We start from the raw sequence: 19,936 nt of genomic DNA on the forward strand, positions 1-19,936 counted from the left end.
AATTGCAATATAATGGCGTAAACAGTAGAATCTTTCTCTCTGAAATGTCGTGGAGTAATTTATGTTTTTTAAACATTCTACATTTTTGTGTGGGATTGTATATAATGACTAGTGGTAAAATAGTTTTACTCCTGTGGGCTACTGTTGACGTACTGCAATTTTGAGATTTGTACTTAGATTTTTCTCATTTTATGCTAATTTAATGCAAAAAAAGTTATTTTTATTTGTCAGATAAAATCATTTACGAAGTAGATTAAAATTGTTGATACAAAAGCAAGGATACGTTTATGTTAAAATAGTTAAAAATCAGCTCCTCCTCAAAAAAAAAAAGAGGTTAGTGGTTGCACATTATTCATCAGTAATAATTAATACAAGAAGAATTTATTTTCACACTGCATTAGGTGGCTTTTTATATATTGTTTAATAATATAGAATTTAGTTATCATAGACACATAGAAACATTTATTATATCAGTTTGACTGTCGACCCTCCACTGGATTGCAACTTTGCTTTACTAACTCAGTCTGAAGAAAGCAATGGACTGGTCAACACGTTGCAGCATTATGATTGAATTATTTTATTTCTTTAATACAGACAGCATCAGCAGTGAACTTCTTTGGACGGGCCTTCTCTCACACACCACGTTTCTTTCTTCAGCAGATCAGGACATAACATTTCTTTCTTAGATCAGTGGTCTTTACAAATAAGGGAACTACTGATTGGATAGAAAAAACAACAACATTAGAGGTCGAGGTGTAAAAGAAGGGTGGGTCCGGGACAAAAGTAAGAAAAGTTCATCATTTGGATTGTCTTGCGCACGTTGTAGCAGCTTGTCCCAAAGATGTTATTTATTGTGAAGATTGCTCCATTTCAACTGTAAGGAACAGAGAGAAGAGAAAGAAAAGTGAACATACTGTTTATCCTGTATAGATGAAGTAAATTCAGGGATAAACAAACATGAACACTTACTTATGGACAAAGTTATGGTCAAGCAAAGGGATTTCCAAAAGGATCCCCAAAAGCCGCTGTTGAACCAGAAGTCTGACCAACAACAGCAGTCTGCTGTAAAATGGAGAGAAAGAGGCCACAGATTACAAATGAGGACCGTGATGCTTTATACTGTGTAAATATATATCCGTGTGAATCTCTGTACCATGGCTACAGGCGGAGCTCCAAACAGACTAGAATCTGGGGCCCCGAACGCTTGATCAAACATGTCCTGTCTGGGTCCCTGCGCTGGTGCTGAATTGTTTGCGATCGGGGCAGGAGCGAAGGCGGCATCGAGGAGGCCAGGGTTAAAGCTTGGAGCTGCAGCCGGTTTAGGAACATCTAAGAAACAGACACATTACCAGGAGACAATTAATGATGAATCTCACAGTCACACACAATCAACTTGCAAAGTTGTAGTTGATTTACCGTTAACGTTTGAAATTTGATTGATATCAAAGTCATCATGATCTGCATTATCCTGAGCCAGGCCCACTTTATTGTTAAAGTACTGATCGAACGCCCCGGTTTCGTTGCAGTTGGGCACTAGCTCCCCTTTCCTCGCTGGGATGGCAGGGGGTTTGGCAAGCTGGAAATCCTTGAACATGTCCTTTCCAATCTTCTTCTCTCTATCTCCAAGGGGGTCTAAAGATGTGAAGGCACTGTTCTCGACCTTTGGAGGGGCCTCCTTAACAGGTGGTCTAGGAGGGGGTCGTGACGGACCTTGCTGGTCACCCATTGCAGGGAACGAGCCATGCTGGAAAGGATTGGTCATGGTGGGCTGACCCCAACCTGGAGCACCAACTGGCCCAGCTGGTGGAGGCTGGCCCCAGCTCAGGTGGGGTGGGGATAAGGGTGCAACACTAAACTGAGGTGGCATTTGCTGGCCCCAGGCTGTGGGTGGTATGGGAAGGCCACCAAAGGCAGATGGCTGTGGAAAGTTGGGCCTCGGGCCTGGAGCGGTCATTCCTGGCATGGGGAACATGGAAGGTGCAGCTCCCCACATGCCTGCAGCAGGGATACTTGTGGTACCTGGAGGTCCTAACTGAAGATTCCCTGGGTATAAAGAAAATGGGGATATGACAGTTTAAAAAAGGGAATGGAATGTAAAGTCAAAATAACTTTGTAATATCTGGAGAAGACACAAAGCTTCGCTCGTGAGTATTACCCAGAGCAGCTATGGAGGAGGGATAGGAGTGGCCAGCAGGTGTGCTGTTGAAAAGGTCCCCAGGGGCAGATGACCCTTCAGAGTGACCAGGAGCAGCAAAAAGCTCTCCTCCAAACAAGTCACTTGCTGTGGACTATTCACAGAAAATAAAACAGAAATATTATATCTACAATATATATTTAAGTATCGTTGTACTTCATTGACATCATTTTATACACGATTACTCATTAAACCAACCTTTACCAAATGATTTACTCTAATTATGTCGTCAGAAATAGACTTCAGTATTACCTGAACATTTGAGACATACGCATGCCACTTACCACTGCTTTTATCACTGAAGCATGAATGTAAGAAAATAGATTTAGAGCAGAGATGACAAAAGGTAGAGTCGATTGTTCAGCAGCACAGTCAAAGTGTCATTTATTCAAGCCGGTTAGAGAAGCATGTGACCACCAGTGCATGCACGAAGACAGAGCGGATCCAAACAACAAGCCCTTAACTGCGAAATTACAGGCCTTGCATCTTATCTTAACCAAATGCATTCTCTTGCATATCCTGTCAGACACCAGTGCATAACCCAAATGCTCAGAAAGGGAGATGTTAGAAACCTAATTATGCTTTTGGAAATGTGCATTAAACCCATTTTAGGCATCACACATGCAACACTACCATGATTCATCTAGCTGTGGAATTTCACCTTTGCACTCCTTCGACCTCGTCCAGCCTTAGAGCTCTGCGGAGGCGGACTTATGACAACTGAATCCTTGCTAGTCACTGGGGGTTGCGGGTGATGAGTTATGCCATTAGAGTCAAAAAATGGGTTTTTGATTGAGAGAACGGTTCCAGATTCATCCCCGTCCATCATGGTAATTGTGTTGCTCTGAGTTATTTTGCCCCCTAGTGGCCACTGTCCGTTACTGAGAGCGAGGATCATGGTTTTACTGGATAACCCATCTATCTGCTGACTGAGGTGTTCGGAGTCCTCATTCAAACCACCGTTAATAATTGTCTTACAAGTGTTGCCAGCAGTGCTGTTTAGGTGATTAGCGGTGCCGGGGGAGATCTGTGAATTATCGGGTTCCGACCAAGTGGGCGATTTAGAAAGGGGGTCATCTCTGAAAGGGTCACTGTCTGGGGTTGGAAAGTAGCCAAATGTTGAGGAAAAGGGATTCTCTGTCTGGGGAGATGCCCTACGGCCAGGGGCACAGGAAGTTACAAAGGAGTTTCCCTTTATGCAATTCTGATTGCTGTCAACTTCAGCAGAAAAGTCCAGCAAGAGAATATCATTAGATTCCTGGTTAACATGAGAGGGACAGTGGGAGAGAAAAAAAGAATTATGAATCAGTTCTGCAGAAGGAGAAAAACACATGTGTTAACAAAATGGAAAATGAATCACATGGTGTGAAAAGACAATTTAAAGCTGCTACCTGTAGAATAATCACCTCGTGGTCATGGTTTGTACAGATTGTATAGTCCGTATTCCAATGTGTGACTAAATGCTTACCTGCCTTTGACAACAGCAAGTTGTATAACCATGCTGAAGTCAGCACTAGCATGTTGACCTGAAACTCTAACGAATTAGCCCGGCAACAGTGATTTAAAAACACTACCAGTACAAGACTCCAGGTGTCACTAAAGCCAACGAAAACGTCTCTTAAATAGATTCTACTTGTAGCAGCTTTAAAGGTTTGATGAACAACGATGAGATTGGTACACAAGAAGCTCAACTCAATTCTTAAAAGATCCTTTTGGAGGGTGAAATCTATGATTTATAAAACATCTGATCCACAGAAGTGATGGCCTTTTTAGAATTGAGTTTAAAAACACATGGAATGATCTGGAAAGAGCTGAGGTTATTCAGTGGAGCCATTTTTTTTCTTCTTCTTCTTCTAAAAAAGGCAGCATGTAGCGAACTATATTGCTATGAATTCATCATTATCTGGTTTTTAAAAAAATAGAAGAAAATAGAAGAAAGGAATGCGAGTCTTCTACAACCTACTGTAAATATTAAGATTAAAAGTATAATACCGGAAATACCCAGCTACACATCATTAACTAAGTATAATGCCACTATGTTGCCCAGATAAAAGGAACATTTTATGGCACCACGCTTACATTTGGAGACTGGATGTCTGGAGGGGTCGACATGGCTCCAAAAAGGTCAAACTGCTCCACTGGCTGGATGTCAAAAAGAAACAGAAACATACTGTATTTATCCAGCTACTATAAATCAGAGCCGTGTTATTTAATGTTAAGCTGAGCAGAAATACTTACTTGAGCAGTTTTTACGTCACCATCCACACCTAGCAAGGCACCGCTTCCATTCTGAACGCAAGATAGAAAAACAAAAAGGGTTAAAAAAAAAAGGAAGGAGTTGGAGAAACAATCTGAAGAAAAACAAGCCCTTCCAAAGTGCTTACCTCAACTACAGCGGTGCCATTTTCACCCTGTAAACAGAGGTGGACTGTTAGTGATTCTACTCGTTTCCTTAATTCACCGAGGCATGTGTCATTTCACATCATTTCAATGGAATGTCTGAAAATGTGATTCATCGAAACAACACAGAGAGGCAGTGTTGACATTCAGGAGGTTCGTACAGTGGAGTGTATACCTTGTCAACCCTCCCAGATGACCACACCAAAACGCTTTAATGTTCTCACTGTCCAAATTTAGAAAGAAAGAAACCAGCTTCTGAACCAGTTACCTTCTGCGAGGCCTCTGCCTCCTTCTTCCTCAGGTTGAAGATGACCTGGAAGAGATCTTTCAGATCAATGACCAGGGGCTCCGCCTGTATGGTGACAGAAACACATTGTCATCGTTGCCCATCTGGATTTGCTGTCGATGCAGTGTTTTTGTTGAGTGTGAGTGTTCGGTGTTACCTGTTGTGCAGTCTTTATGGCGAAGAACTGATGCTGCCCTTCTACTCCGCATACATATCCAAACGCCCTGTTATCTGTTACATCTCTGGCGATGAAGGAGATCTTATTCACCACTTGTTCATGTTCAATCACCTGCGTTTTAAAAAGGACAAACGGTTTTTATTAGCAACACAATCAAATAAACTGAGCGATGTGACTGGAATGGAAGGAAATGGCACGACTCACTCCCGATTTCTCATCAATGATCTTGAGGCCCGACATGGAAATGTTGACCCAGATCCTCTGTTTGTGTTTGCCTTGGGACCGAGCAGCTACTGCCATACCCTGTAGTCAGATAAACAATAAATACGATTCTGATTTTCTATTGTTTGTAAGTAAACAAACAAATATCTGTAAAGTCTTCAGTGAGAAGGAGGAGACCCGTCCCAGCAGCAAATGTTTTAAAACATTAGCGGTACCAGCTTTAAAAGGCCAGCCCCTTAATATTACTTCATTAAATCATAAAGATAGAAGGGCACAGTCCTTTGCTGCACCTTAAGTTTCATCATGGAGTCCTGCGACATCTTGTCTCCTCTGGCCTCTGGGACATCATCGACACCTATCAGTTTGGCCTTGTACCTGACGCCATCCCCTTGAAACCTGCCCAGCAGGTACTCGTCCGTCTTCTCGGAGACTGTAAAAACACGAAAACTATGATTTCAACAAGATCAGACCACAAAAATGGAATAGCTACTCTGAAGTCTTGATCACAATCATCTCAACTCGTGTCTTCCATCGCTCACCTTTCTTCTTATCTTTCTTGAAGGGGACCTTGGATGTGGCTGTCATAGGGGAGGTTGGAGGAGTGTTGGCCGAGGTTGTAGATGGGGATGCGATGCTGTGATCGGCAGGGACCGGCACGCTGTTCTCCACCTCTGCAGACATGGCGTGGAGTGAGCCTCAACTGGACAAGTTGACAGTCAGGGGTAAAGCAGGCGGCAGCTCCGTGTTCAGGGGCAGCGAGGTCAACCGAACAGAGGACTCTTAGCACCCACACATGCTGTTCTTGTGATATGTCTGGAGCAGAAAAGATGAAGGAGATAAAAAGGTCAAGACACACCAAAATATTGGCCTGTGAAAAGGGACACAATTAGTTATTGCGAATAAGGTTTTGTACCAAGCTGCTGAAAATGTGTTTTGCACACCACAGACAATCAACTATGTTAAGAATCCACTGTAAACATTTACAACTACAGAGACACCCTTCGGGCAGAGAAGCAAAGCAAGACATACGACCCATAAAACATCATAGTCTCATAAGGACGAGAACACAGAAAGCACATACACTTTAACCCTGCTTTACACATGCTGCGTCAGTTGTTCAGCCCTGTAAAGAGTGTTATTATCCTAAAGATAAAGAAGGTCCTGCAGTCAAACTATACAAATATTGTTCTCCTGCCATCGATCTTGATGTTTATTCAGGGAGGTTTATGAGGGACGGACAACTAGGACAAAGAAAGACGCATTTTGTAAAATGTTGTCAGACATACACATGCCTTTAAAAAGCAGCAGGCTGAGCTAACTGTGATTCAGTAGCAACATGCTAGTCATATGCATGTGCACGTCGACAAAATCATGATCAATTTGTCTGCCAACACACTGGACAGTCATGAATACCTCTGCATTTACTGTGCAGGAAACACAAGGCAATGTCACATGAGGCAAAAACAACATGACAGCGGATTGTAGCGGACACCACAGCAGCTGAGCGTCACCTACATCTCAACTAGCTTATGCGTAACACATTTCTTTTAATGACTAATAACTCGACTCAAACAATCACAGAGGTTTACAATCCCATGCATTCAGCCGGATATTCTGCACAACCAACGCAAACTCTGTGTGGGACATACATACCCGTAGGACCAGCACAGGAGGCCACAGTGGCTACACTGACAGTGTAAAGAGGCTGCGAGTACTGTAGGGCAGACCAAAGGTTGAAAGTGGGCAAAGGTTGAGCAATTACCTGAAGTTAATCTTACGTTAGCAGAATAAAGTATCTCGTGATGCCCAGCTAAGCAACTATAAAACGGAAATTGCAGCCTTTGGAATGATCATTTGACCCACAACTTTTTCAAGCCGTCTATAAAAACCTACATTTAATATACCGATGATGTGGAAACAGGGTAAAATTATCCCGTTAGAACAAAAAGCAAGTCAAAATGCACCTGTACATGTAGTTTTCATCAACATATTCCACTTAGGACGTACCATTAATGATGAAATCAATCAGGCAGCAACATTTGTTTGATTCATAAAGAAGGAAATGAGAGCCATACAGGATGAGATAACAGATGGGAACTTTCAGGTCATTGAGTTCCAACTCTTACATCTCTATGAATCAAATCAGAGAAAGATATTCTGTAAACGAAAGCTCATTCAAAAAGAGTTTCCAATTGAGCATGTTTTTCCTATTCCTACTGTTGGAATGAGGGTTTTATCTCAAGAGATACTCGACTGTGCAGCTGTAAAACAATAAAATAAATCTTAATTTCATCCGGTTCTGAAGTCAAAAGCAACAAGCAGGGTAAGTAAGCCCTCGTATATTTGGCCCGTCATGGTGACATTCCTGCAACTGCACAAAGACACCCATGCTTTTTTTGTTGCTTTACGGGGAAGTGTAGAAAAAACAAGACAAGACCGAAGATTAAACACTTGTTGATGCTCCATTTACACGAGTGTGACACATGATTGCACTTGTCCAGTGGTGTCAGAGTCCCACTAGCTGGAGGGAAGGCTAATAATGTTTTTTTTAAAAGGGTGACATGTCAGCAGTTCATTCCAGATTTGAGTTAAAGGATTACATTTTAACAGTTTACTCAAAACAAAACAAAAAAAGGTAGCCAGTACTCGCAGATCAAGGATGAGAAGAAGCCTCAACCAGTGTCACGCCACAAATAACATTTAGCCCCCAGAAAAAGTGTAAATTCATATTCGTCAGCAGAATAAATGCAGTGCAAGGGCAGAAATGTCACAATCCTTGGCCGTCAGGAAACGTAAACTACTGCACATCTGGAGGAAATCAGGGAATGACTCAGTCTGCAAGTGAATGAGATGGTGAAATACCACAGGCCCACTGTGAACACAAAGGCCATGCAAACACTTTCATACTAAATAAAAATGGTTTTGCACAACATCCTAGGCTGTAGATAGGCATATGTGCACGTGGATAAGAGATGCAACCTAAAAAAAGTATTGAACATCATATATGCCTGCTGTCTGGAGATTTTTAAAATGTTTGTTAACAGGGCTGCAGCTTGAAGAGAAAGAAATGTGATGTATAGTGTTTGTTATCCCAACAGTGGAGACAGGAAAGGGGGAAAGAGTACAAATGAAAACATGGAATTAGGTTTTTACCTCCCGCAGTGATGTGTAGGAAAGTACATTTAATGGAAAAACAATTGATGCTATGTCTGCTTGCAACTCTCACAAACCTACAACTAGATATAATTGTGGCTTTTATAGACGCTCTCAAATGCCATAGGTTTTAGTAGCTACTTTAAAAACGACTACCTGTAGTCCTTTGGTGGATCCTTAATTAATGCATGGATGGAAAATGTTACCAACACAGGCACCTACCTGTTTGAAAGCGTGCAGTAAAATGTTAAAATCCTGCTGTCGAAACAGGGATTTTTGTTCCCGTGATGCCTCCGCGGCTCTGGCGGAAAATGAGTAAAACCAAACACAGCTTTCGGAAAACGAGCAGGAGTCAGATGTTTTCCGCTAAATGCCGTGGACAGAAAGGAGAGACTGCTGCAAACTCCCCGTTTAACCCTTCACTGACTGACAGACCTAACTCACTGCACATTTCAACTGCGAGAGGGGCGGTCTCTTCACGTTTAAGAGGATTTCACCATCGGTCATATAGCCTCCACAGTAAGTGGGTCATGACAAATGTTGTGTCAGAAGAAAATAGATTTCATTTCATTAGCTTTTCTTTCTTGTTTTTAATACAACACACTACTCGACAATACTGGGCTGTTTGCATCTCCACTTCCACCTACGATTTCTGCACTTTTTTAAAACATTAGGTTTAGTATGGTCTAATTATGACAAAAAGAGAGATTTGACAACGCAAATTTAAAATAAATATTTGTATAACAACAATAAATGAATCATTCAATTTCATTTGTCACATGTTATCATATAATTCATTTTAAAAATGGAATCCCTCTGGGTCCTAAGGGGGGAGGAGGCAGTTGCCTCCTTTAGGATCCTCGTGGCCCAGTTCTTCCCGAGCCTCTCAGTTCTGGCCAGGTACCTTCTTCCCAACCTCAACAGGGAGAAAAGAGCATTTAACCGGCGGTCTGAGTCCTCCTATCCTTATTCTTGCAGCACCTGGCGTAAAAAGTAATATTTTAGTCCAAACCCGACCCGAGTCCGAGACTGTACAGTCACCAAGCTCAACCCCAACCCGACAGGAGATTCTGATTTATGCATCCAACCAGAGCCTGACGCAGTTCATGTAAACTGAATGAGTTTGTGACACTCTGGCACAAATTCACCCGGTTCCTGCCGGGTCCCTTCAGGCTCTGGTATCCACACTCTAGTGTAAATATCCTTCAGGCAGAGTACAGCAGCGCCTGTTGTATGTTCAGCCACTCTTTGCAGGGTCTTGTGGTCTTGTTCTGTGCTGTTTCCGTACCAGGCAGTGATGTTCCCCCTCAGGGTTTAAGGCCTGCAAGTTAAATGTTTCTGTTTGGATTCACTCTCACTGCTCTCGAAGCGTTTCAGCAGTAAAGACCTAAAAACACTCTGAATGCTATCATGCCTGGCACCAAACAGCAGTCAGACCCGACTTAACGACCTGCTGGGGAACATAGTGGCACACTCACATATTTCCCTCAGGAGTTGGTGGAGACCAAACACAATAAAAGGAGTGTGAATACTGGACTTACATGCATCGGTTGTTAAGAAACACGACTCCACATGACATCTAATGGTGCTTTGTTTCTGCTGGATGTGTAAAACTATTTAAATGAGTATGTCAATGTTGTCTTAGCAGCTTGTTTCTGCTGCCCCTATGTGGCCAAATAAGTATTACAGCTTTAATTTTCCAATATAATGACCTCCTAAGTAAGCCCCTAAACCAGGGGTGTCAAACTAATGTTAGTTCAGGGGCCGCATGCAGCCCAATTTGATCTCAAGTGGGCCAGACTTGTAAAATTATAGCATAATAACCAATAAATAACGACAACTCCAAATTGCTTCCTTTGTTTTAGTGCACAAAAGTACATTCTGGAAATGCTCACATTTAATGAACTATCTTTTTACAAAACATTATAAACAACATGAAATCTCTTAAGAAAAAAAAGGTGCAATTCCCACAATATTGTGCCTCAGTTTATCATTATGTGCATTACAACTTACAGATCAGTGTGTGTACAAAGGCACAACACATTTAGTCACATGTATCCGGAACAGAAGCAATATAGTATTTACTTTATGATCAAAACAACTCGTCAAGATCTAGAAATTATTTTAAATTTACATTCATTTCCACATCTGTGTAGTAATCCTGACCACCTGAACTGACACCACACACACAAACTAAAGTGGGAACTATTAAGGACGAAGGTTAAGTTATCCCCCTGCCACCCCCCCACCCTAACATTTATACATAAAAAAGAAAATTGCAGTTTGCAAAATCGCCGGATTGGACCCTCTGGCGGGCCGGTTTTGGCCCGCGGGCCGTATGTTTGACACCCCTGCCCTAAACATAGACATTAGAAGTTACTAGTTCATAATAGCTTTCAGTATTTTTATTTTATTTTGTTTCTTTTGGCCAGAATTGATAGAAAATGGCAAAAGCTGAGAAGAAGCAAGGAAACACTGTGGCCGCAGCAATGGAAGAGCTCATTCATATCATTTAAACAGTTTGATCACCGTATCATAAAATATAGAAGGAGTAGAGTTCAGCACCAGAGAGGAAATCTCTATTGTTGCTAACACAGCACATTTTTTGAGCACGCACTACGTTTCCTTTGCCATGCACTAGTGTTGTTGCAATTACAGACAACCAGTGGCTGAAAATGGGTCATCAACTTCCTCAGTATAAATGTCTATTTTGCTTCTCGATACCAGGCAGTGATTCAACCGTGTAATGACAGTTTTTATATTTGCCGTTCTAAAGCACTGAGTGCCAGTTATGACATTCCCAGGAAGAAAATCCTCAAGTCACACTGGAAGTGTTTTGTTCCATGTTTGCAGAAGCATTAATAGATGTTTGTTTGGGGATAATTAAGAGAAGTACTGGGTTGGTAGTATAAGCAAGGATAGCCTCAATTAAAAAGACAAAGAGCTCTAGCTTCTTCAACGGAAAGAAACCAAAGAAATAGAAAATGGGAAAAGGAAATCTGTGTAGCAACACAACTAGAGTATACACAACACTGCAATGTGCACTACACGAGTAGTGATGTCAATGTGGCTTCTTCCTGCGTACTGGAAGCCGGTTTCACTTCTGTAATGTGTGTTACCATCACCTAACAATGAATTATATTTTAACTTTTAAATGACATCCCATGAAAGCTGAGCTGATCAGCACTAAAGTTACTGTTGGCAGTGTGCTAGAGCTCATTGATGGAACTACAAGAAGTGTTTCCTATATGTTGATTAAGTCTAATCATTTGGTGTGTGTGTGGGAAGTGGTGTCGGAGCAGCATGAGAAGCATCTGTGTTCATGTTTACATTCTTTAAGAAATCTTAATCCTTTAGATCAGGGGTGTCAAACTCATGTTAGTTCAGGGGCCACATGCAGCACAATGTGATCTCAAGTGGGCCGGAGCAGTAACATCACAGCATGATAACCTGTAAATAACAACTCACAATGTTTCCTTCGTTTTAGTGCAAAAAAGTACAAATACATTCTGAACTTAATCTTTTTACAAAACATTATGAACAACCTGACATTTCTTAAGAAACAAAGGAGCAATTTCAACAATATTGTGCCTCAGTTTATAATTTACACATGTGTGTTACAACGTACAGATCAGTGTATCTACGAAGGCACAAAACATTTCGTCACAGGTATCTGGAACAGTATTTAACTTTATGATCAGAACAACACATTTTTACACTTTGCAAACTCATCCCGCCGGCCGGACTGGACTCTCTGGCGGGCCGGTTTTGGCCCCCGGGCCGCATGTTTGACAGCCCTGCTTTAAACTGTTAAATATATAATTTATATCTCAAATAGCGGCAGAATCCTTCATAACACAAAAAAGCAAGGCATTATAGTTACTGCTCAAATACACAGATTTAGTGTTCTTTGTGGCTTAACCAATAAAAGTGGTTCATTGTGCCAAGTTGCCGACAAAACAGGAAACATCTGATCTCCTCAGCTCATCTAAGTGTTAAATAAAATCAGACATTTAACCAGAAGTTATCGTGCTGCTTAGCTTTTACATCTCTTAAATGAAAGATTACACATCTGACTTCACCGCATCCCCTGTGAGGGAGGAGGGAGCCCACAAGCTGTTGGAGATTTCACTACTCAAAGCAAAGCATTAAATACATGAGCATGCCACCCTTTTATAAACCACAAGACAACCTGTGCACCTTTTACTTCAACACAGATCCTGTTCATATATAGAATATATACAGTGCATATTATTCTGACACCTTAAACACTGCAAACTGATTTTTATTAGCAAACACAAACAAATGATTTGGTCTGATGTTAGACAGATGTACAGTATATTGTATGTTGTAGGTTGCGAGCTGAGAAATGACAGAGAAAGGGACAGAGGAAGGACGTTCTTCCTGCCTTTGTATCCTGACTTCTGCTGACAGAGGCTGGTTTTTAGGAGATGAGCTCCTCAGGAGCCAGATAACTGACGAGCTGAGAGTCTATTTTCCCCTTCAGTCACAAACCACTGGAATGATCTTTTTCAAAAAACCTCTTATTAAACATTTAATACCATCAGACCTTTGTTTAGAGGTGCAGAACCCTGTACTGACGTTGCTGCTTCACATATATATACTGTATCAATGCAACAATATTATTAAATAAATAACTTTATCATATAAGATGTTGAGGAGTCATTTCTGGTAAATGACGTGTCTCTCTGGTCCAGCATCCCCGTCTGGTGACGTGTTAAAATGATGCTTCCTTGTTCTGCTGAATGTGATTCATTGTCTGTTTAGATCTCTGGCACACCCAATGCACGCATACATTTGCATACAGAACGACATGTTGGATGCTACTCGTCCTGTGAAACTTTCTGATGGGAAAAGGGGAAAGATATGGGAGACTACAGACTACAGATGGCACAAGTCAGCACATGCACATTTAGAGGATTTATTTTTATGATAGAATGCTGACAGAGACAATCTAATGGGAAGTGTCCTTTCCTCCGTTCATTACAGGAAGGCCACAATCCAAACATGCAGCATTTAGGGCGTGAATCTTGGAACCGGCTGCCACCACAACCAGAACCTAAGATAGCCACTTATCTCCAGTCCATAATTGAGGTAGTCTGAGATGTTATCCTCTCTGTCCGACTCTGTTCTTTTAACTCCCAAAGTCTTCGCTGCTCTTGACCAATCTTAAAATACAACATAAAGCAGCGGGGGGGCAAGTGGCGATGCAGGAAGCAACGTCATCATATTCCGTCACATATGATGACAAAGTATATGTTGTGTGTAAATTACAGTAAAGCGAGGCCGTTCCACGAGTGTTTCCACACAGCTCCAACCTCCCTCCTCCCTCCTTCCCGAAAAAACAGGAAGTCTTTCTAGTCAGGAGAAATATTGGCCAAGCACCTTACCTACCCTCTGGTTTCCTGAGAGAGCTGGGAGGAAACTGCCGAACATCGTAAAAGTGGTGACCTCAGCACATATTTGTGCCTCTCCAGCGGGCCATGACCACATAGCCCCTAGTCTACCTCAGCTCTGCTTGCAGATACACAGAAAGAACCAGGACAGGGCAGCCCCCAGATTGACTTTGGAGACATCAGGGAGCCAGTCAGCAGAAAATACTTTGTCAGCATGCTGAAGACTGTGACATTTAACATCAGCTTTACTTTCTCAGATGGATACAACCAGATGATTTGTCACTGCCAGACCTGTTACCATGAGTAATAAACTCACTTTGATTAATTAGCTAATTTGCTCATGACTCTAATAAGTCCATCTTTTAAATTCCCTGTTGTTTTCATCCGTCTACACTGAGCAGTGCTCCCTTTTCCTTTTTTGTCATTTATACACACTGCACTGCACTCCCTCCTTTTGAAGAACAAAGTACTGCAGACTCAGCAGAAGCCACTCAGATCACATGACAGATCATTATGTGCAACAGTTTAAAACTTCCTGTGCATTGTGCAAGGTTTGTTTTTACTATAACTCTTTTAAGAAAACACTGTTTGACTTGTCAGAGGAAGAAATTAGCGCATTTGCATTTGTATAAATTGTTATAGTCGCTATATAGTATGTTTGATATACATAAACAGTGTGTCAATGTAAGACATGAACACACGGTGCTAAAGACGGCGGTTATCTGTTCGATGTTGCCATCTTGTGGACAAAGAGTTGCACTTCACCTGTGCAGAAAGAACCAGTGTCAGTGCGCATGACCGTTTTCCAAACATCTTGGATGTTGGCAATTGCAGCGAGAGTGTGTGTGTGTGTGTGTGTGTGGTTGATTTTTGATAGTCTTGTCATTCAGTTTCTCAATCTCAGATGGTGACCTACATGTGTATTGAAAGTCGGCCAAAGCTGCTTCTTTAAATATTTGCTCTGCTTTGCTGCGAACCTGCCTGAAGGATTGCACAATCCTGGAAACACAGAAATGAACAAACTGTCTCCAGTTATTGTGATAGTGATTATTATGTTTGGTGGTTATGGGAAGCACTATACTGCACATTTTATTATTTCCTTCATGTATACCTTCAGACATATTCCATTAACTGAATTAAAATAGATGTAATGCTCACAAGGTGCAGTTGTTTGTATTGATTTGCTCCTCAACTTCAATGTGGTGACAATTATTTAGTTTTATGTCACTTCTTTCTGCAGTAAGTGTAGTAATATATGAAGTAAAATATTGAAAAAGACAACAGGAAACATAAGCATTACAATATAGTAATGAACTTAAAAGAGGCTTTTAGTAAATGAAGGTGCAGTTTCAACTAATAGACGAGCACATAAAAGATAAACTGAGAAGAAATGATTGGTCACTTTTACTGATTATTATGTTTTTGCTCACACTGTGAAGAACAAAATATACTGACTGAGTAAGATGTTCAAACAAACACTTTAAACTCTGTTTTTTGGGGGTTTCCCGGCACTGAATCAATATTGCTGCACCCGAAATCCAAACTATTGATTTGGACGAGCACGGTCCTCTTGCAGTTGAATAATGATTGACAGAGAGGTAGCTTTAAAGACTTAATAGGGACAGACACACAACGCCATTTGTCTCTTCAAAGGTTCATCATGAGGACGGAGGTTGCTCTCCAGCTGGGCGTCTGTTGCCTGTGTCTGACTCTAACACTTCTCGCAGAAGGAATGTATGTATATTACACAACAGCAAGGATCTTGTTTTCATTCTCCTAAAGTTTTGGTACTAGACAAGAAGGTGCATTACTTAATATTTGTATTTCAGGGGAGAGGAAATTCATGATCCACCGGCAGTGAATTGTGTTTGGAGCCGCTGGTCAGAGTGGAGTTTGTGTGATGCTTGCAGGAACACCACAGTGAGCTAATTCTCTTTAAGTGCTTTTTAAATCACATATTTAAATGTATTTAATTAAAGAATAATGCATTGAAATGAGTTCAAATGAGCAGGAAATATGAAGAAGAAACAAGAACACATGTTTCATGACAGTCAGTCTAAAAAGGCATCTAATTAATATATCTGATTGCAGATGCTTAAGTGTGATATTATTTGTGATCCTCAGAGGCGTTCTCGAGGTGTAGAAGTGTTTGGTCAGTTTGGTGGCGAGTCCTGCCAGGGATCACTGGGGGTCAAGAAGTTCTGCATAACAGATGCTGTATGCGAGCGACCTCCTCGCCTCGCGTGCTCTGACTCAGAGTTCCAGTGCGAGTCAGGTACTCCAGCTTCTTTAAATCCCCCACCGTACAGCTCCTTTGTCTTTATTACAGCCTCATCAGCTCCCATCTTAACACAGGTTCTTGCATCAAGAAGAGATTGATGTGCAACGGGGACTATGACTGTGAGGATGGATCCGATGAGGACTGTGATCCTGTGCATAAACCCTGTGGTGCGTCAGTCCTGGACAGCAATGAGCAAGGCAGGACAGCAGGATACGGGTACGAGTGATTTATTAGGAGATGCTAAGCTCAGTCCCAAATCCTTTTTTAGTACACATAGTAGAACCTATGCATTAGTACTCTGCAAACTTTAGAATTTCAGCTAAGTAAGCATAATACTGTGTATAGTCTTAATAGCGTAAAAACTGTGTCCATGCACCAGAATCAACATCTTGGGGGCAGATCCTCGAATGAACCCCTTCAACAATGATTACTTCAATGGGAGGTGTGATCGAGTGAGGAATCCAAACACTGGGAAGCATGACAGGGTTCCCTGGAACGTTGGCGTGCTCAACTACCAGGTTAGCCAAAACCATTTCTCCTAATATACCCCGAGCATGCACAACACAATGTGTGTGTGTGTGTGTGTGTGTGTTTCTTCTTCTGAACACTCTGGCTCCCTGTCTTTCCAGACTATAGTGGAAGAAACCTCCTCGAGAGAGATTTACGAAGACACACACAGCCTCCTGAGGGAAATGCTGAAAGAGATGAGCAGTAAAGTTGATGCAGGACTTTCCTTCAAATTCAACCCATCTGAGCAGTCCCTGTCCGAGACCTCCTCACAGGTTAATTTAGACTATCAATACGAGAAGAAAACCATGATCAAGGAGGTTTCCGAGTTGACCACCATTAAGGTAAATGTCAGCCAGTGTCAAGTAATTAACGTTGTAATTTACAAGTAGTTCATAGCACATGCACTCATGCTTGTCTCCTGCACACACAGAACAAGAGCTTCATGCGGGTGAAGGGAACAGTGCAGCTGAGCACCTACAGGATGCGCTCCCGTGACTTCAAAACAGCAAATGAATTCTTGGAGCATATCAAATTGTTGCCTTTGCAGTATGAGAAGGGGATTTATTTTGCCTTCCTGGAGGACTACGGAACCCACTACACCAAAAATGGGAAGACTGGCGGGGAATATGAGTTGGTCTATGTTCTCAACCAGGACACCATACGGGCGCAAAGTATGTCAATCCCAGCGTCTCTTTTCAAAGTCGTTGTCTAGTGATAAGCACTCATCCTCGATGCTTCGTCCTTATTGCAGATCTGACGGACAGAAAGGTTCAAGAATGTGTCAAATTAGGCATCACAGCAGACTTTGGAGGCGCCGATGGGATTAAGGGACACGTGAAGGATGACGACTGTGACGACGTCACCAATAAATACCAAGGTCAGCTTTCCCTGTTATTTTCCCAATACTGGCCATGCATGAAACAATTCCTCCGTAGCACCACTGCACTGTGTTAGGGACCAAATCCTCATCTTATTCCAAGCACTCTAAAGTTCAGACAAAGCTAATGTGAGGCTTCAGCAGTGTGTCTTTGTCTCAGTCACATGTAGGGTGCCGGTGTTTATCTCCAGACGTATCCCTCTGACGCAGCTCAGCGTTTGTGTCTGGGGAAACACAAAGAGAGAACTCTGTGTAACTTTGTAATGTGTACGAATGAGGTTTACGGTCATGTGCGACTGTGGAAGTCACTGAAGGTTTGCTCCCCTGTTGCTACACAGTTGAAATTAACGGAAAAGCCATGGTGGACAAGGTGATGACGTCAGTCAAGGGAGGTACTCTACAAAGTGCGGTTGCTATGCGGGCTAAACTGAATAAGGAAGGAGTGATGGACGTCAGTACGTATCAGGAGTGGGCCCGCACCATCGCTGAGGCCCCTGCGCTGCTTACCAGCGAGGTGAGCATGGCGTGCATGATTCTTGCACTTCTTGGGGTTGTACCTACCTACATGGTTGGATGCACTTATTGTAAATCGCTTTGGATTGAAAGGGTCAGCTACATGAATGTAATGTGAAAAGCTAGCGATGAATGATTGGCGGTGCATCGCAACAACAATTACACTTGATTGCTATGACATTTTGTACAGACTTCACGGTGTCCAGAGGAACGAATCCTCATGACGCCACCAGCAGGTCAAAGTTGTCACTTATCCTGTGAAATATCTCAACATCTACTCGACATTTACACATTCAGGAAGTATGACATTGGTGTTGTGTTGAAAGTTCTCAACAGCTGTTCGATGGATTTCCTTGAAATGTATTCCCCATGTCCCCCTCAGGGTGATTTTAGTTTGTCCAATACTTTGGTTTATAACTAAATACCTGCAAAACTAATCCCATTAGCATGTTAGCATTGTGAGCATTAGAAACTACAAAGCACTGCTGGGCCTGAATACGGCCTCACAGAGCTGCTAGCATAGCTGTAGGCTCTTGTTATAAGATATGAGGCAAATAAAAGATCATAAATCATATCATAAAAGTGCAAATGACATACTCTTTTGTTTCTGACAGCCGGAGGCCATTTATATGTTAATTCCATTGGATATGCCAGACGCTAACGCCAGGATATCCAACCTGAAGCAGGCCACAGCAGAATATGTGGCAGAGTACAACGTGTGCAAGTGTAAGCCTTGTCATAACGGAGGAACTCTTGCTCTGCTGAACGGGGAGTGCATGTGCCTGTGCCCTCACCTGTATGAAGGCATAGCCTGCCAGAATTACAAGAGGGATCAAGCTAAAAACCCAGGTAAGAGTAAACAGATGCATGAACACACACGGTATCCCACATACCAACAAGGCCATTCATATAACGTCAGGTCATTGTATTTAATGTTGTGCAGGTACGATACCTACTGTTAACCAGGAAGGTAACTGGTCATGCTTGGTCCAGCTGGTCCAGCTGTAGGGGAGCGAAGCGCAGCCGGACACGCAGCTGCAACACAGACGGGCTCCGTGCAGCCGTGTGCAGAGGAGAAACCAACAGTGAAGACTACTGCTAAACACACACATCTTACCAAATCTCCCTCACACACAATGTACAAACTATGTCCAAAGATAAAAGTCAAAATTCTAGTTTTTTATGTATGTGGATTTAAGGAAAATAAGACATGCAGGATCCGTAGCACACACGTCTTCTGGACTTTTAATACAACAGGATTAAATCTACGCAACATTAAAAGCTTTAAAACAAGCATAACGTGTATTTTTTTTAATAAAGATGACGTCCACTGCACACTACACCTTAATCACACCTGTCCCTGTAAGTCCTTTTCATTCCAGCAACCTAATGTTGCTCCATTGTGATACAATAAATCTAACTAAAAGCAATTTCTCAGAATCATTCAGTCTTACATTTAGATCCAAAAGAACTTTGGATGTTTGACTACGAACAACACTGTGTTTTTCCACATTAGTTGAGTTATAATAGTGTTGGCTGAAGTATGTATTAATAGGCTAATAACTCATCTTTAAAAGCATGAACACATTCCAGCTGGCTGTGCGGCGCAAATGAGAACCAGATGAGTAGAAAGAGGGTGGAGAGAGAACCGACGGAAGACAATGAGAGATTAAGGTGTTGGACTCAAGAATCATCAACATGTCTGCTTTAAATTTAAATGAATTCCTTGGATGATTAACATATGAAGGGACAAATCATTCAAGTTATTCAAAAATACTAATGCATACAGTTTATATGTTACATGCGTGTACCAAATAACACGCTGTAGGAAAAGAAATAAAGCGTCTGCTGAGAAGAGGGTCTATTAAAATCATTAGCATCGGGTTATTGCTTTCATGCTCGTGG

At 41.9% G+C, this 19,936-nt stretch overlaps 2 protein-coding genes across 3 annotated transcripts; one reads left to right on the forward strand and one right to left on the reverse strand.

Annotated features, from left to right (window-relative positions):
- Positions 1-402: 402 nt before the first annotated feature.
- dab2 (DAB adaptor protein 2) lies at positions 403-8,887 on the reverse strand. Of its 2 annotated transcripts, XM_029445131.1 has the most exons (15): positions 8,656-8,887; positions 5,820-6,093; positions 5,571-5,710; positions 5,263-5,361; positions 5,038-5,169; positions 4,863-4,946; positions 4,579-4,605; positions 4,433-4,483; positions 4,274-4,336; positions 2,856-3,452; positions 2,156-2,288; positions 1,417-2,043; positions 1,154-1,329; positions 970-1,062; positions 403-874 (listed from the first exon to the last, which is right to left on the reverse strand). In XM_029445131.1, the coding sequence occupies exons 2-14, from the start codon at positions 5,959-5,961 to the stop codon at positions 988-990; spliced, it is 2,346 nt and encodes a 781-aa protein (XP_029300991.1). In that variant the 5' UTR covers positions 5,962-6,093; positions 8,656-8,887; the 3' UTR covers positions 403-874; positions 970-987. The 2 variants fall into 2 exon arrangements, with proteins under 2 accessions (XP_029300991.1, XP_029300992.1); XM_029445132.1 differs by lacking the exon at positions 2,856-3,452 and having other exon boundaries at positions 8,656-8,885.
- A 6,623-nt stretch (positions 8,888-15,510) lies between these two features.
- c9 (complement component 9) lies at positions 15,511-19,280 on the forward strand. The gene is given in 12 exon segments (XM_029444906.1): positions 15,511-15,584; positions 15,680-15,770; positions 15,975-16,125; positions 16,206-16,347; positions 16,511-16,649; positions 16,761-16,982; positions 17,072-17,312; positions 17,393-17,518; positions 17,857-18,032; positions 18,646-18,880; positions 18,975-19,015; positions 19,017-19,280. Coding segments are annotated over 12 exon segments (1,755 nt in total). The 3' UTR covers positions 19,134-19,280.
- The last annotated feature ends 656 nt before the right edge of the window (positions 19,281-19,936 follow it).

Source organism: Cottoperca gobio, chromosome 12 (genome assembly GCF_900634415.1).
Source record: "Cottoperca gobio chromosome 12, fCotGob3.1, whole genome shotgun sequence".
Lineage (NCBI taxonomy): Eukaryota > Metazoa > Chordata > Actinopteri > Perciformes > Bovichtidae > Cottoperca > Cottoperca gobio.

Coding starts and splice junctions, on each gene's coding strand:
- dab2 (XM_029445131.1), bottom strand. CDS start 5,961: ATGTCTGCAGAGGTGGAGAACAGCGTGCCGGTCCCTGCCGATCACAGC. Junction 5,170..5,262: donor TCATTGATGAGAAATCGGGA/GTGAGTCGTGCC, acceptor TTTAAAACGCAG/GTGATTGAACATGAACAAGT. Junction 2,044..2,155: donor CTCCTCCATAGCTGCTCTGG/GTAATACTCACG, acceptor CTTTATACCCAG/GGAATCTTCAGTTAGGACCT.